The 18,010-nt window shown below is 50.4% G+C and overlaps 1 protein-coding gene across 7 annotated transcripts in view; it reads left to right on the forward strand.

Moving 5' to 3' along the window:
• LOC144173872 (gamma-aminobutyric acid receptor alpha-like) overlaps positions 1-18,010 on the forward strand; it is a 127,552-nt gene that overhangs the window by 98,668 nt on the left and 10,874 nt on the right. For all 7 annotated transcript variants that reach the window (XM_077702162.1, XM_077702163.1, XM_077702158.1 and 4 more), the window contains 3 exons: positions 422-556; positions 16,282-16,437; positions 17,743-17,903. In XM_077702162.1, the coding sequence (XP_077558288.1) occupies positions 422-556; positions 16,282-16,437; positions 17,743-17,903 (452 nt within the window). The remainder of the gene's footprint in view (positions 1-421; positions 557-16,281; positions 16,438-17,742; positions 17,904-18,010) is intronic.

Raw genomic sequence — 18,010 nt, forward strand, 5'->3', positions numbered from 1 at the left:
TATCCTGGCGATTGAGTTCATTTAAGAGTTTTGGAAGTTTGTTTTGTAGGGTCTGCAGTCCATATGTAGTTTTGTACGTTTGGACACAGAAGGGTTCAACATGCCTTGTTCGGTATGTTTTGGTGCTTTCTTGAAGTTTTGCTAATTTGGAAAAAAATGGGGAGTTATTCAGCGTAGCCTGCTTTACTGCTTTACACAGTAGGCAATCGAACATTTTTGCAATGGACATTATCGACCCTCCCTCGTCGGGTCCATGTATCCGGGGCTTAGGTCTTAGCGCTTAGGTTTCATGGTCACCGAGGCTGGCGAAAGTGATGAAACAGGCCGCCGAAGTCTACTTACCGCGGTTTGCTCTGACGAGACGCCGTTCTTTCGCAAAATTGCTGTCTGAGCCTTGCCTCCCCTTGTTCTTTTGTACCAGCTGGGTATCCGGCGAAAGACGTGATGTTCCGTTGGAACCCGAAGAGGCGTGTAGTGATAGCGTCGGACATGAAACTTAACCAATTTGACCTCGTTCGAACGCCGACAGACAACCAGAGCGACTATTCCAGAAAAGGTAAGCGAACGCGTTGCATGCTATTGACAGGAGCCGTGAGACTGTGGTGAGACCTCTTGCAGGCACAAAATGGAGCCTCTACCCAACGTCGGGTCTGTTTGTAGACTCTGGATTTGCAATAGCCAAACCTCACACGAAACATCGGCGAAATAGCTTGCATCCGCCACAACGCAGTCGAAACAGAAAAAAAGCTTTAGTCTTCGCCGAAATTACGTACATTGAATATAAGATTAGACGCAGATTAGATGCCAAACCCTTAGAACTTTGCCAAAATTTTGCCAGCTATTTTACCACAATATTGCTTTAATGCGAATTCTGAGGCAGGCGAAAAGCGAAACGCCAATGTGTTGAGATTTCGGCGCACGTTAAAGATCCCCAGGTGGTCAAAATTAATGCGGAGCCTTCCACTACGGCGTGACTAATCGCCTGTGCAGTGTTGGAGCGTAAAACCCCACAATAAAAATAAATAAATAAATGAATAAATGAACAAATAATTAAACAAATAAATAATTAAACAAATAAATAAATAAATAAATAAATAAATAAATAAATAAATAAATAAATAAATAAATCAGATTAATGCGAAAGCATGCTACGGTCCACTGAGCGAGAAACCAGCGTCTTGCGTCTATGGCAACGATACGGCTTCTAAACCACGTCACTGCGAAGCGCGTTCGTCGCATTAATAAAGCACGAGAAGTGCCGTGCGGCTACAAGAAGCACACGGTGCATGGCAACACCTGTACATGCGCATCGGCTTCTATGCATTCCATAACGTGTGCTTTCCCGGGCATCCGCGTTGGTTCTGACGAGTCCCATGACAGGTTATTCCCCCCAGACTCCAAAACATCACTGGCAGCCGGAAGCTCAAAGGAGCACTCATCGGCGTTAAATTTGCCGTTACTGCTTTCGCATTCACAACTCGCATTTAGATGCCCTCGAAGCTTCTTATGGACTCCATTATCGGCTCCAGGGCGTATTGGATTCAACTTCTTGAAGATGACACGGACAGATCTTTCTTAAAATCAGTGGGCCGCCCTCTGAGTTGGAGCAACCCTCAGCGCTCTCGCCCGTCACCCTAATTTTCTTTCTTCAATTAAGGGTTCCTTATGGCTCTGTTTTCCTTTACAGCTTTCCGCAAGGACTAAATGTGGTAGTGAAATTCCTGAAAAGAGGCGGCCCACTTACTTGGGATTGCTACGCAAATCTAGGCTGAATTAGAGTTTTAGTTCAATTTAAGGCGAAGGTCATCGTTTCAATAGCAGGGAGCGCTAGGTCCTCTTCCCACAAAATTTCCTACCTTCATACCTGGCCGCTTTGCGAAGTATATCCGATAAAAAGGATATCTTGGTAACATCAGTGCTAGCTCACGAAGAGAAAACCAGCAGCAAGCCAAGCAGGCGCATCGACATGACCGAGTGTGGAAGGCTAACCTTATTAATGTTATTTACATTGGTTTAAAAAGTAATGCGCTTTAAGGAATATTTCGACCCGCAAAGGTCAACCAATCTTGGAGTCGGGTACCGTGCGATTTTTTTCTTTTTTGAAGTTTCTTGTCCCTTCGTGATTAAAATTTCGCAAAGTTATCAGCCTCTAAAGTTGCAATACGCATCTCGCCGTCACCTCTGCCAGCTGCTCTGACAACTTACATTTCTTTCTCAATGTCCTTGTTACAACATATATATATATATATATATATATATATATATATATATATATATATATATATATTGTAGCAAGGATAACGAGCAGCTCATGTAACGCCATCAGCTTATCCGGGTATGCGCCACATCAAGAAAGAGTGCCATGTGATCGTGGCCAATCTATGCACGAGGGTATGCGCGCACGCTCGTAGCAGTGGAAGAAGTAGTACGGCAGAAGGTGCTTGGCGCGTGTGTTCGGCCATCGTCTGTACGCTTGTACCTGCGCTCGCCTTGCTTCTGCTCCTGCCAATAAACAACGTTCGGTCTACTACCGGAGGGTCAACTATATCCCTTACAAGTGGTGGAGGTCAGGTGTTTCGGTCCCACCCTGGAGCTACGCAGCCGAACGGTGTCCACGATGAACCACGAATCCGTCCAGCAGCTTTCGTCGGCGGCACCAACCATCATCTGCTCGGGCGCACTGCGCGAGCGGGATCCACCCAAGTTCAACGGCACCGACGGAAATGATGCTGAGGACTGGCTTTCCATGTGCGAACGTGCGAGTAACCACAACCGATGGGATGACAAGAGCAAATTGATCAATGTCTCCTTCTCTCTTACCGGTCTCGCGGAAACGTGGTGGAGTAATAACGAATCCCGCAACAAGACGTGGTCCTCCTTCCGCTGTAACTTCATGGAAGTCTTCGGGCGCCCTACGGTGAGGAAGCTTCAAGCCGAGCAGCGCTTACGCGTGCGAGCACAGCAGGCTGGGGAGACGTTCACTAGCTATATAGAGGATGTCATCGACCTGTGCAAACGCGTCGACTCCTCCATGACAGAAACAGAGAAGGTCCGACACATCTTAAAGGGAGTCGATGACGACGCCTTCCAGATGCTACTATCCAAGGACCCCCGAACTGTCGCTGACGTCGTCCGCCTTTGCCAGAGTTTCGACAAGCTGCGCAAGCAGCGAGCCCTCACACGGCAAGCTTGTGTTCGGGAGCAGCCCGTATCAAGTGTGGAGGCAGTATATGAAGGGGACCCTGCGCTGTTTGCGCGAATCAAAAGATTTCATTCGGGAAGAGGTGGCCCGCCAAGTCTCCCTCCTCCCCTACATCTCAGACTCGCCTTCCACCCTGGCGCCTTCGCTTCAGAATGTCATCAAGGAAGAGGTCGCTGAGGCACTACCATCGGCTCAGCATAACCTGCCCGTAGCTGTGCCCCTGACTTACGCCTCGCTAGCAGGATGGCTATCGCACCAGCCTGCTTCGTTCTCTCGCCGACCTGTTGTATGCCCACCTGCCGCTTCCTTTCCTGCCGCTTCCTTTCCACTAGCGCCCCGTGCTCCAACTTCATTACCAGCACGACCGCCGCTAAGCCCGGTGAGCAGTCCCCAACTAACGGGTGCGTGGCGCACGCAGGACAATCGTCCTATTTGTTTTGCATGTGGCACGCCAGGGCATGTCGCTCGCTACTGTCGCCGCCGCATATTGCCGGCCGCCGCCAGCTATCCCCAGGCGCCTTTTTACGCCACCCCTTACTTTACGCCGTATGCCGCTCAACCAGCGCCGTACAATTTGCCCCCTGAGCCGACTGACCGTCCAACTTTCGCTGGCCGCCGTTCAGCTTCCCCACGTCGCCGTTCGGTGTATCCCATGCGTCGCCGCCCTACTAATGCCGAAGAGGAAAACTAAAAGCCGCAGTTCCGGAGGCAAGAACTGCGTCGCAATCGAATCCTAGAAGTCCTCATTTCTCGCCTAAAAATGTTATCGACGTAATTGTGGAAGGTGTCCCTACCATTGCTCTCATCGACACTGGAGCCGCTGTTTCGGTCATCCACGCCGACCTCTGCCGTTCTATTCGAAAAGTCACGACGCCCCTTGCTGGACTCTCGTTACGCACCGCCAGTTCACAGCCAATTAAGCCGCTAGCCGCTTGCACTGCTCGTGTCGTCATCCAGAACAATTCCTACACCATTGAATTCATCGTGCTGCCAGCTTGCTCTCACGACATCATCCTCGGGTGGGACTTTCTTTCCCACAATAATTGATCATTAATTGTTCCCGTGCTGAAGTCGAGCTTTCTTCTGTTCTTTTCGACGATTCCTGTAATGCCGCTACAAAATTACTCGTCGCTGAAGACACCGACGTCCCGCCCAGCTCCTCCGTCATCGTGCCCCTGTGCTGTACCTCTGTCCCCGACGCCACTGTTTTGTTTACGCCTTCTGTCATTTTCTTTCGCCGCAAATGCCTTCCACTACCTTCCGCCGTTTTGACTGTTCGTGATGGCGCCACCAATATATATGACCAATCCGTCAGCGACCCCGTGCGCTCTTCTACAGGGAGAAACGCTTGGCTTCGCAGAGCTTGTAGATGCTCGTCTAGCTGTTGACGTACCAGGTGATCTTTCTCACGTTGAGATCAGTGAACCGAGTGCTTCTCCATGTTCCCCCGGGCTATTGCCATCCGATGCCTTTGCCCACTGCATCGACGCCAATCTGGATGCAACCCAGCGAGAACGTATTACTTTATTGCTTTCGAAGTTTCGTTCTTCCTTTGATTGCACGCAAACCTCGCTGGGCCGCACGTCTGCTGTTACGCACTCACTCGACACAGGATCACATGCTCCACTTCGACAGCGCCCATATCGTGTGTCTCCGACAGAGCGGCGAACCATTGAAGACCACGTCACAGATATGCTTCAACGAGGTGTTATTCGTCCCTCGAAGAGTCCGTGGGCTTCACCAGTGGTTCTGGTTAAGAAGAAAGACGGCTCTATTCGGTTTCGCGTTGATTATCGCCGCTTCAATACCATCACAAGAAAAGACGTGTACCCTCTTCCGCGTATCGACGATGCGCTGGACTGTCTGCAGGGAGAGGAATTTTTCTCGTCACTCGACTTACGCTCCGGGTACTGGCAAGTTCCCATGGCCGAGGCTGATCACGCAAAGACGGCATTTGTAACCCCAGACGGCCTTTATGAATTTAACGTTATGACGTTTGGGCTTTGCAACGCCCCCCGCCACGTTCGAAAGAATGATGGACAGTCTCCTCCGTGGCCTCAAGTGAAAGACGTGCCTCTGTTACCTGGACGACGTAGTCGTTTTCTCTCCCGATTTCGAGACACACCTGATTCGCCTAGAACAAGTTCTGACTTGCCTTGCGAACGCTGGGCTGCAGCTAAACCTAAAAAAATGCCGCTTCGCCGCACGCAAGCTTACCATCCTGGGTCATGCCGTTTCCAAAGACGGCACAGCCCCGACGCAACAAAGCTTCGAGCCGTTGCAGAGTTCCCGAAGCCGACCACACTGAAGGCGCTTCGGAGCTTCATTGGCCTCTGTTATTTTCCACGGTTTGTTCGCAACTTCGCGACCATCATTTCGCCTCTTACCAAGCTCCTCGGTAATGACAGCGGCATTTCTGCTTGGTCACCATCCCGCGACGAGGTGTTTGCGACACTGCGTCGTTTGTTGACATCCCCGCCTATATTACGGCATTTCGACCCGTCGGCACCCACGGAAGTGCACACTGATGCGAGTGGGATTGGCCTCGGTGCCGTGCTCGCTCAGCGGAAATCCGGCTGTGAGGAGTATGTTGTTGCGTACGCAAGTCGGGCACTGACGAAAGCAGAAACAAATTACTCCGTCACGGAGAAGGAATGTTTGGCCATAATATGGGAGCTTGGGAACTTCCACCCGTACTTGTATGGCCGCCCATTTGACGTGGTGACCGATCACCACGCGCTTTGTTGGCTCGCCTCCCTGAAGGATCCTTCAGGTCGTCTTGGGCGGTGGGCTCTTCGCCTGCAAGAATATGATATCCGCGTGGTTTACCGTTCCGGCCGTAAGCATTCGGATGCTGACGCACTCTCTCGCTCTCCAATCCCGGCTGACGTGTCTCACCTTGCCACAGCGGACTGTAGCTTGTCGTCGCTCAGTGTCACCAACATGACTGCCGAGCAGCGTAAGGACCCATGGATAGCTTCCATCATCGGCGTCCTGTCTGGTCCTTCAGCTACCGGTGCACCCAGAGCACTGCGGCGACAAGCCTCTCATTACCAACTACGTGAAGAGCTCCTTTATCGTCGGACTTACAACTCGGACGGTCGCAAGTGGCTTTTGGTTATCCCACGCCATCTGCGTGCCGACATCTGCTCCGCCTTTCATGCCGACCCGAGTTGCGCGCACGCTGGTGTCCTGAAAACACTACGCCTACGTTACTATTGGAGGGGCATGTATACCTACGTGCGGAAGCACGTGCGCTCATGTTCGGAGTGTCAGCGTCGCAAATCGCCGCCTACTCGCTCTACAGCCCCGTTGCAACCACTACCGTGCCCCTCGAAACCCTTTGATCGCGTTGGAATCGATCTGTACGGGCCCCTGCCTTTAACGGCTGCCGGCAACCGGTGGATAATTGTAGCGGTCGACCACCTCACAAGGTACGCCGAAACAGCTGCCTTGCCGGCATCCACGGCTCATGACGTCGCCAGTTTTCTTTTGCGTCACTTTGTACTTCGTCACGGAGCGCCTCGGGAACTTATGAGTGATCGTGGCCGCGTTTTCCTATCGGACGTTGTGAAAGCTCTCCTCGCCGAATGCCACGTTGTTCACCGCACGAGCTCCTCGTACCACCCGCAAACCAATGGGCTCACAGAGCGCTTCAACCGCACCCTGGGAGATATGCTATCAATGTACGTGTCGTCGGATCACTCCAATTCTGACCTCGTACTTCCGTTCATAACGTATGCATACAACACGGCTACGCAGACGACAGGATTTTCTCCGTTTTTCCTACTTTATGGACGCGAGCCGACCTGTACACTGGACACCATTTTGCCTTACAACCCTGACGCCACAGAATTTCAAGCGGTTTCGCAACTAGCGCAGCAAGCCAAAGAGTGTCGCCAACTTGCCCGTTCCTTTACAACTGCAGATCAACAGCGCCAGAGGCATCGCCGTGACGATTTCACCACCCCTCCGACATTTGAACCCGGCTCACATGTCTGGCTTTGGGTGCTCTGCCCAACACCGGGTCTCTCCTCAAAACTTGTCGCCAAATATCATGGCCCTTACAAAGTCATCGCCCGCACTTCGCCCGTAAACTACATTGTGGAACCAGTCACCCCCTCCTCTGATCTTCGCCGCCGGGGGCGTGAAACAGTCCACGTTCAACGACTGAAGCCCTACTACGACCCCCTGGTGTCGTCCTCACCCTAAGTCGCCAGGTTGGCTCCTTTTCACCGGGGGCGATTGTAGCAAGGATAACGGGCAGCTCTTGTAACGCCATCAGCTTATCCGGGTATGCACCACATCAAGAAAGAGTGCCATGCGATCGTGGCCAATCTATGCACGACGGTATGCGCGCACGCTGGTAGCAGTGGAAGAAGTAGTACGGCAGAAGGTGCTTTACTACCGGAGGGTCAACTATATCCCTTACAATATATATATATATATATATATATATATATATATATATATATATATATATATATATATATATAATGCCGCGAACCATACATTGGGTTTGTTTATTTGTGTTTTGCTTTTACCGCCCGGCTGCGCCGGTCTGTGTTATCTCTGCGCCAAGGGAAGCGCGTGTTCCATTCTTTCTTTCTGTGCCGCATGTGTTATCTGTTGTGATAGGGAGAGCATTCCGATCTAACGTGAACAGCCCAGAATAATCTTCTTGGATCTACTATGTTCTCGATGCGAATCGACGTTTCGAGAACCACGCACGCCAAAAGATAAAAAGCCTGCAGTGCGGACGCCGGGGCATTCGATTCGACGACACTCGCCTGTGCAAGTCACTTTGTTGACCGCTGCTTCGCCGCCTCTGTATTCTTTTGAGTTGTTAGGGGAGCACAAGTTCGCTCCAATAAACGTGTTTCTCATTCAACACAACTGCATCGTCCTTGTCTTCGTGACATCTGGTGGAGGTGCGGGGTACGCACCCTTCATGCCCACTACAACCTCGAAAAGCCGCCAAGCCAGTCCAACAAGAGCCAGCCCCCGCCTGCAAGATTTACCGCCCGAGTTCGGTTTGATGCCAGAAGGGCCCAAGAAAAGGAACGCTGCAACCAACACCATGGTGCAAGAAACAACGTCGCCAATCGTCCTGCAGCAGCCCCGGGAACCGCCATCGTTCCGAGGAGCCCCCGCAGAAGACCCAGAAGAATGGTTGGAGAAACTGGAGCGCGTCCGGAAATTCAACAGGTGGGACGACGCAGAAACGTTCCGGCACGTTTTCTTTTACTTGGAAGATTCGGCTCGCACTTGGTTCGAGAACCACGAGAGCTCCTTGACAAACTGGGCTCAGTTCAAAAGCGAGTTTACTAAGACCTTCACTACCGTCGTGCGGAAAGAAAGAGCCGCCCTTTTGTTGGAAACGCGCACGCAACACCCCAACGAAGGTGTCGTGATCTTCGTTGAGGAGATGAAGCAGCTATTTCGCCGCGCGGACCCCGAAATGACGGAAGAAAAGAAGTTGCGCTTCTTAATGCGCGGAGTGAAGGAGGAACTGTTTGCTGGACTTGTCCGAAATCCGCCCAAAACCGTCGCCGAATTCGTGACCGAAGCCAGCACCATTGAGAAAGCCCTCGAAATGCGTGCTAAGCAGTATGACTGCAACTTTGTTGGCGCGGCCAATGCGAACGACTTTGGCAGCACGCGGATCCCGGCCGACAGCCTACGCGAGACTATCCGCGCAATAGTGAGAGAGGAGCTGCGGAAACTTCTCCCAACGCCGCCGCAGCCCCAAGTCGCTTCCCTCACCGACGTGATTAGAGAAGAAGTGCAACAAGCGTTGGGAACTTCTACGCCATCCGAGGTACCCCGAGAGCCACAAGCTATGACATACTCCGCGGCTGTTCGTCGACCCCGCCCTGCTCCAACACGCCGTCAAGAGGCCCCGACGTACCGCCGCCCACTGTCACCCGCCCGACCCCCGGTAGCCCGAAACCAGACGCCGAGGAAGACGGACGTATGGCGAACTCCCGATAACCGTCCTCTGTGCTACCACTGCGGAGAGGCCGACCACATTTACCGTCGCTGCCCATACAAGAGACTCGGACTGCGTGGTTTCTCCGTCGACGCACCTCGCCCTCTCCCTGGCCAACGACCACGTGAGATCGACGAGTATCTATCTGAAACCAGCCGTGGCCCAGCGCGTTTCAACCGTTCGCCGTCGCCCTACCCCTACCAATCGCCGAACCGCCGTAGCAACGCTGACTTCGCCCGTGGAAGGTCCCCAAGCCCACGCGGGGGAAACTAAAGGCGGCAACTTCTGGAGGTGAAGTTGCTCTACGGCGAAAAACTAGAAACCCTCCAACGACGCAAGGACGCGCTGAAGACAGTGATTCACGACATGCCCTCATCCCGACGACCCGACCTAACTCTGACGAGACTCCCGAACACGACGACAGCTACCCGGCGCGACGCGTACCCGACCTGACCGAGACGTCCGTTGAGAAGACGACGACAACGACGATGCACAGTGCCCGACCATCAACACGTACAAGCAGAGATACGACGCCCCGACGAACCCGGAACTCGAGGACGACTGCATCTGACGTCAAGGTGTCCATCGACGGCTTTGACGTAGTCGCCCTCGTAGACACGGGAGCTGACTATTCGGTAATGAGCGGACCATTTGCGTCTAAACTGAAGAAAGTTATGACCAGATGGGACGGTCCGCACATACGCACAGCAGGAGGCCACCTCGTGACGCCAAGTGGAACGTGCACATCGCGCGTCACCATATACGGCACAACGTACCCTGCGGCGTTCGTCGTTCTGCCTAACTGCTCCCGCGACGTGATTCTCGGAATTGACTTTTTGACGGACAACGGCGCAATAATTGATCTGCAGACCAAGTCGATAACATTTTCCTCCAATCACTCCACGACGCCGCAGCCGAACCCCGATCACCGTGCTGCTGTCAGGATCGCCGACGATCACATCACCCTGCCACCCCGCGCAAGCTTGATGATCGCCGTCTACTGTGAGGATGCTGCTTCTGACATCGACGCTATCGTAGAGAGTGATCGAAGGTTGCTTCTCGACCGCGGTGTCTCCGTCGCAAGAGGCATTGCGCACTTTAAGCAACGCCAATCTCACGTTTTGGTCACTAATTTCACCGAAGAGTACCAGCATTTAAACAAGGGAGCTGCAATTGCGTTCCTCGAAGAAACGCAAGAAGCAAGTGATGTGATCGCAGTCGCCGACTTTGAACGCACACCCGTAGAAACATTCAAGCTCCCGCAGCCATTCGACGTGAATCCGGCGCTACCGCAAGAACAACGGAAAAAATTATTGGCTTTGCTGCGTCGCTATAGCGAATGTTTTTCGTCGAGCGCAAAACTACGTCAGACCCCTCTAGCGAAGCACCGAATAATAACCGAAGATGGAGCCCGACCTACCCGACAGTCACCGTACCGCGTCTCTTCACACGAACGGGAAGCCATCCGGACTCAAGTCGACGACATGCTGAGCGATGACATTATACAGCCATCGAAAAGCCCCTGGGCTGCGCCCGTCGTACTCGTAAAGAAAAAAGACGGCACATTAAGGTTTTGCGTTGACTACCGGCGACTGAACAAAATCACGAAAAAGGACGTGTACCCCCTCCCCCGAATCGACGACGCCCTCGACCACCTCTGCCACGCGAAGTACTTCTCATCGATGGACCTGAAGACCGGCTACTGGCAAATTGAAGTGGACGAGAGAGACCGAGAGAAGACTGCATTTATAACCCCAGACGGCCTATACGAGTTCAAGGTGATGCCGTTTGGGCTGTGCACAGCACCAGCGACGTTTCAAAGAGTCATGGACACTGTACTAGCTGGCCTTAAGTGGCACACCTGCCTCGTATACCTCGACGACGTAGTGGTATTCGCCCGGACTTTCGACGAACACCTTGCAAGGTTGGAGTCTACTCGAGGCCATTCGTACGTCGGGGTTGACGCTGAAGCCTGAAAAGTGCCGTTTCGCATACGAGGAACTCAAGTTCTTGGGCCACGTCGTCAACGCCGCGGGAGTCCTACCTGACCCTGCAAAAACTTCAGCCATTGCGAACTTCCCAAGGCCGAAAGACAAGAAGGGCGTGCGGAGATTTCTCGGGCTGTGCGCATACTACCGGCGTTTCGTCGCAAACTTCGCACGCATTGCAGAGCCACTCACGCGCTTGACGAAAGATAGCACCCCTTTCAGCTGGGAAAACGACCAAGAAAAAGCATTCGGCGAGCTGCAAAAACGCCTGCAAAGCCCGCCCGTGCTCGCTCATTTCGACGGAAATGCCGAAACGGAAATGCATACGGACGCCAGTGATATAGGCTTGGGTGCCGTCCTTGTCCAAAAGCAAAGCGGCTGCGAAAGGGTAATCGCCTATGCTAGCCGGGGTCTGTCGAAGGAGGAGAAAAACTATTCTGCCTCTGAGAAAGAGTGCCTGGCTATTATATGGGCGATTTCAAAATTTCGCCCATACGTGTATGGAAGGCCATTCAAGGTTGTAACAGACCACCATGCGCTGTGTTGGCTCGCCAATTTGAAGGACCCCTCTGGCCGTCTTGGGCGGTGGAGCTTGCGCCTGCAGGAGTTCGACGTTACAGTCGTTTATAAATCCGGCAGGAAACACTCCGACGCCGACTGCCTGTCCCGCGCCCCCATCGACCCACCACCACAAGACTCTGATGAAGACAGCGCGTTCTTCGGGATCGTGACGGAGAGCGACCTAGCCGCCCAGCAGCGTGCCGACCCCGACTTACGCGTCATAATCGAGTACCTCGAGGGATGCAACGTTGCCGTTCCTAGGACCTTTGAAGAAGAATTTCAGCCCCGGAACAAGAGCGAATTACCTTCTCGTCATCCCCGCGGACCTTCGTGACGAAATTTTGGAAGCGTGCCACGACGACCCGTCTTCCGGACATCTGGGCACAGCCCGCACTATTGGAAAAATCAAGGCGAGGTACTACTGGCCCGGCCTTACCTCTGACGTCACCCACTACGTCCGGAGCTGCCGTGACTGCCAGCGACGAAAAACGCCGCCGACAAGACCCGCCGGACTTCTGCAACCGATCGCCGTCCCATCGAGACCATTTCAACAGATTGGAATGGACCTTTTAGGCCCGTTCCCTACGTCACGATCACAGAACAAGTGGATTGTCGTAGCGACAGACTACATGACGCGCTACGCAGAGACCGCCGCTCTTCCGAGGGGGACTGCACAAGAAGTGGCGAAGTTCTTTATAAGCCAAGTTGTGCTGCGACATGGAGCCCCGGAAGTCCTAATCACAGACCGCGGAACGGCATTTACTGCGGAGCTGATGCAAGAAGTATTACGCTACAGCAACACGGATCACCGAAGAACGACGGCGTACCACCCCCAAACGAACGGACTAACAGAACGTCTGAACAAGACAATCGCAGATATGCTGTCAATGTACGTTGACGTTGAACATAAGACTTGGGACGAAGTGCTCCCGTATGTCACGTTTGCGTACAACACGGCTATCCAGGAGACGACACAGCTGACGCCGTTCGAGCTTGTCTACGGTAGAAGGCCGACTACGATGCTCGACGCCATGCTTCCGCACGTAGAAGACGACGACCTCAACGCCGACGTCTACGGATATCTTCAACGTGCGGAGGAGGCCCGCCAGCTCGCTCGAGTTCGTATAACGGACCAGCAGCTGGTGGATGCGGGCCGCTACAACCTCCGACGCCGAGACGCCGAGTACCAACCAGGGGATCGTGTGTGGGTTTGGACTCCCATCCGACGACGCGGACTCAGTGAGAAGCTCCTGCGACGGTATTTCGGACCCTACCAGATTCTACGACGTGTTGGCCAACTTACCTACGAAGTGATCCCCGATGGTGACTCCGGCACATCACGACGAAGCACGCGGCCTGAAGTGGTCCACGTGGTTCGCTTAAAACCTTTCTACGGACGATGACCAACTTTTATTTTCATTTGTTCGGACTGTCTCTTATGTTAGCATCGGGTCGATGCACTCTTAGAGGGGGGGTAATGCCGCGAACCATACATTGGGTTTGTTTATTTGTGTTTTGCTTTTACCGCCCGGCTGCGCCGGTCTGTGTTATCTCTGCGCCAAGGGAAGCGCGTGTTCCATTCTTTCTTTCTGTGCCGCATGTGTTATCTGTTGTGATAGGGAGAGCATTTCGATCTAACGTGAACAGCCCAGAATAATCTTCTTGGATCTACTATGTTCTCGATGCGAATCGACGTTTCGAGAACCACGCACGCCAAAAGATAAAAAGCCTGCAGTGCGGACGCCGGGGCATTCGATTCGACGACACTCGCCTGTGCAAGTCACTTTGTTGACCGCTGCTTCGCCGCCTCTGTATTCTTTTGAGTTGTTAGGGGAGCACAAGTTCGCTCCAATAAACGTGTTTCTCATTCAACACAACTGCATCGTCCTTGTCTTCGTGACAATATAAATCTAGAGAAAGATAAACTCGCAAAGCGCGCAGAAATAGTATAAGTAAAGAGTCGGATACACAGCAAGAACAATAACAAACAATGTTTACTTACGTAGCGGCAACGGGACTTGCCTTCATCAGAGTAAAGTTACATGATTTTGCTGTCGCAAACATTTTGAACACATTTCTTATATAGGTTTGCATAAAACTGTGAGAAAGAGCGGAAAATGTTTCGGAAATGGGGAGTGTGCATACAGTCAGGCTACGCCTATGTTACAACATCAACAAACAAACAAGAAAAATAAAAAGGGGGGGGGGGGAGCGAGAGAGAGAAAAAGGGGTCGTGTTAACAATGCAGCGTTCAAGGTTGCACCATGACGGGTCAACGTATGCCGCGCGGGCTGCAAGTTCAGACAATGGGGGAAACTGGACAACCGCGGTTTGAAAAGAAAGGGAAGAGTATACACTGAGGTATTCAGTGACTGCTGAGACTGGTTCGGGGGGAAGCGAAGATGGGTGTGCCCCCCGCGGGTCAAGAGAATAGATAGGGGGAACAAAAGAGCATTTCACAGAAGCTAGCAATTGAACAGGAAATAGGTAGGGTCACAAAAGGTTAAACATGGATAGATCACAAAGAGTTAAACATTCTTAAGTGATGGTGGGAACGAGGCCTCCCTCCCCAGGACAAATGGCATTGTTGAGCCGCATTAGGCTAATAAAGCTGCTGTATTAGGAGAGTTTCTGCGAATTCTGATGGCAAACTCGAGGGTAGGAATAATGAACATAGTTATAAAAATTATGAAGCCGCTAATTTTAATCGAGGGATAAGCACGTTAGTTTTCCGTAACTTTCATTAATTCCAAGCGTGGCTGACCCAAACTTATAAATGAGATAACATTCCCGAACCTCGCGGTCGTGGTGCGTTTTGAAGGCGGATTCTAAAATTGTTGCTTTAAGATGTTCAAATGCATGCCCGGGACTGTTCACATGTCTTGACAGGGGCAAATAAGGGCAGCTTTTTGCATGAGAGCGGTGATTATTGAACCGTATTCGGAAGGGCGTTTCAGTTTGGCCGATATATTGTTGCCTACAAACAGTGCACTCTAGAAGATATACGACATTAGCGGAGTCACAGTTAAAGTTACCTTTTATATTTACGTAGTAGTCTGAAGCCGTGCTGGTGGCGCGCTGTGTAGTGGTCATGTGTGGGCATACTTTACATCGGGGTTTATTGCAGGGCATGCAGCCAGTAGTTGCCGGTCGGTTGATACGAGAGTTAGTAAGAAAGTCACCTAAATTCTTATTACGCCGGTAGACAACGCGTGGTGGTTCGGGGAATATGCTTTTTAAGCGGTCACTTTGCATTAGGATATTGTGATGTTTTTTGAGCACGGTTGACACTCTTGGAGCGGAGGATGAGTGGGTTAAAACTAAGTTTGCGGGTTCCCGTTGGGGGCTTTTTTCTTACAGATTTCGTTACGGTCTAATTGGTTGGCTCGCACAATAGCGTCGTCGATAACTTTTTCCGGGTATTTTTTATTCAGGAGGGCGGTCTTGAGTTCTCGACAGTTTGAGTCAAAGTCGGCTTGGTTTGAGCAAATTCTCCTAAATCGGTGGGCTTGGCTGTAAGGTATTGCTGTCTTGCAGTGTCTGACATGGCTGCTTCGGAAGTGCAAATACTGCCGCGTGTCTGTCGGTTTTCTCGGTATATATATATATATATATATATATATATATATATATATATATATATATATATATATATATATATATATATATATATATATATATATATATATATATTTAGATAGATAGATAGCGAATCAGAAAATGGGAAATGTGGGGCTCGGTGAAATAAGACAGAAAATAAGGGTTGGCAGTCAAGAAAACCTCGGAAAGCGAAGGGGAGGTTGTCGTAGGTCATAGAAACAGATGAAGAATTTTTTGAGTCAGAAAGAAATTGGTGAAAAAATGCCCGCCGGGTGGGATCCGAACCCACGACCTCACCCACGAACCCACGACCTATATAAGCGTGCGTGCTTCTAGGTTGTATGTTACTCAGATGAAGACTGGTCCTACAGTCGAAACGTCAGTAAACCACTGTTTTTGTTTTTAATCGTGAGTCAACCATTTTCTCAACTATTTCTGGCTCCTCGAGAAGTTCCTTCTACTGCTTATATATATATATATATATATATATATATATATATATATAATGTGTGTGTGTGCTTGCGTGTGCCCGCGTGAGCAGTTTTCCGGAGACAAGGCGTGAATACTTTTCCCACGTCACGCTGTCAGCACGTAAGACAGCCCGCACGCATAGTCAGACCAGATTCGTTCTTTTTATTATCCGAAACTTCGACTGTCGGAGCTTCTATGCCCAGTTGAAAGCCTTATGATGTCATGGCGGCGGGGAACGAAATGGGCTTTCCAGATGCGACCTGCATAAGGCAAAAGTTTTCTTACCTTTAAATATACGGTTGGTGATTTTCACCGCTGCGAACGTCAACGCCATGCAGCGTCTGCTTCCTTTTGCTCCCCCCGCGAGGCAACAGAATAAAAATAGACAAATGTTAGAGCGGGACCACGTGCTGTCGACAGCCCGAGAGCGCAGGCTGGCGTCCCGTCCCCACGCCCCGCTTTCGCAGAGGGCCCGTTCGCCATGCTGCTGGTGAGCTTCCAGCTGAAGCGGCACATGGGCTACTTCCTCATCGAGGTGTACGCGCCCTGCACTCTGCTCGTCGTGCTCTCGTGGGTGTCCTTCTGGATCAACCGAGAGGCTACCGCCGACAGGATCGCCCTGGGTGAACATAATGAATCCGGCCCATTAAACTCCTTAGATCCTATCCTGTCCTGTCCTGTGCTGTCCTATCTTATTCTATCCTGTCGTGTACTGTCCCATGCAATCCTATGCTTTCCTTCAATTTCATTTAAATTTGTTTACCATCCTTTTCTACCCTGTTCTATCCTATCCTAGTCTAACTGTCCTGTCGTCTTTCTTACCCAATTCTAATATACTTTATCTAATTGTATTCATCCTTTCGTTTGATTTCCTTTATTTTCCTATCCTATCCTATTTTATAATATTCTTTTTTATTCGGCCATGTATTATCCTATCCTATTCGGTATATTTCATTTCTTGTTGCATCCTTGCCTATAATATGCCTTCTGGTCCAGCTGTATTTTGTCTTAAGCCATATACTTTGTTTGAACGACCTTCATGTAGTCAATCCATTTGATTTTTTTTCGTACGCAGTCATTTGGTGGGCGTACAGAATTCTGAGTTAATATGTTGAAAAATATAGCAGTATTATGTAATAAAACACAATTGCGCAATGAATACGCAATAATAAAAAATAGTCCTACAAATAGATGTGGCGTAAACCAATGCTCTGGCTACCCTGTTTTGAGCGTTTGAAGCATGCCTCCTTATGGAAGGTTTGAAATTATTGAAAGCCGCACTACATTTAAAAATTTTTAAAGCTCACCCCGCATAAGGACCTGGCTGCCTGGCCTAAGATACAATAAACGGCTTCAAAAAGCATCAACGCCCCACGAAACTCAGTGTAAGGAAGAATTCAACGTTGTCAAAAGCGAAATCCTATAATCTAGCATGAAATACCTCAGAGCGTATCGGTTTGCATTGTTATTTAGAGCACCAACAGAACAACCATAAGTGGCCAAATATATTCGCAGTATTTCACATTAAGTTTACAAAAAGTAGTCCTTAAGGGAAGAAACATAGCAGAAATTAAACAAAAAGCCGTTTGTGCTGACTTGTGCGAAATTTTAACGGCTTAATGAAACCCCGAATGAGCAGATATTTGCGCACACTTTGGGTCATTTTGAAATAAACACGTTCAAATAAAATATTGCGCTGATAGAGAAATAAACATACAAAGCACTACAACAAAGACAATAAAAAGTTGGTGTAATTGTTTTGTACTTTTTTACATTTACTTACTCCTTTGAGAACATTTTTCTTGCACGTTAACGATAGGGATAAGCAGAGCTGTATATCCGGTGGCTGGACTAGGCGTGAATCCACAATTAAATGTGGCCAACCCCAAAAACTGATACTATAGCCATTTTTGTGTTCCACTTTGCAGGTGTGACCACTATTCTAACAATGACCTTTCTGGCCCTTGAGAGCAGGAACGACCTCCCGAAAGTTCCTTACTGTACTGCCTTAGATTACTACGTTGCCATCGGCTTTGGATTTGTCTTCGCCACCATTGTTGAATTCGCCATCGTGCATTACTTTACAAAGGTAAGATCATCTGAAGAAAACTTATACGTATTGGCGATATCTGTCAGAAAAAAAAAGAAAAGAGAGAACCCGGGTGACTCCACTCATTAGTTTCATTACCACTTATC

This window comes from Haemaphysalis longicornis, unplaced genomic scaffold, assembly GCF_048455015.1.
Source record: "Haemaphysalis longicornis isolate Haplotype H1 unplaced genomic scaffold, Haemaphysalis longicornis Haplotype H1 scaffold_3, whole genome shotgun sequence".
NCBI classification, from domain to species: Eukaryota; Metazoa; Arthropoda; class Arachnida; order Ixodida; family Ixodidae; genus Haemaphysalis; species Haemaphysalis longicornis.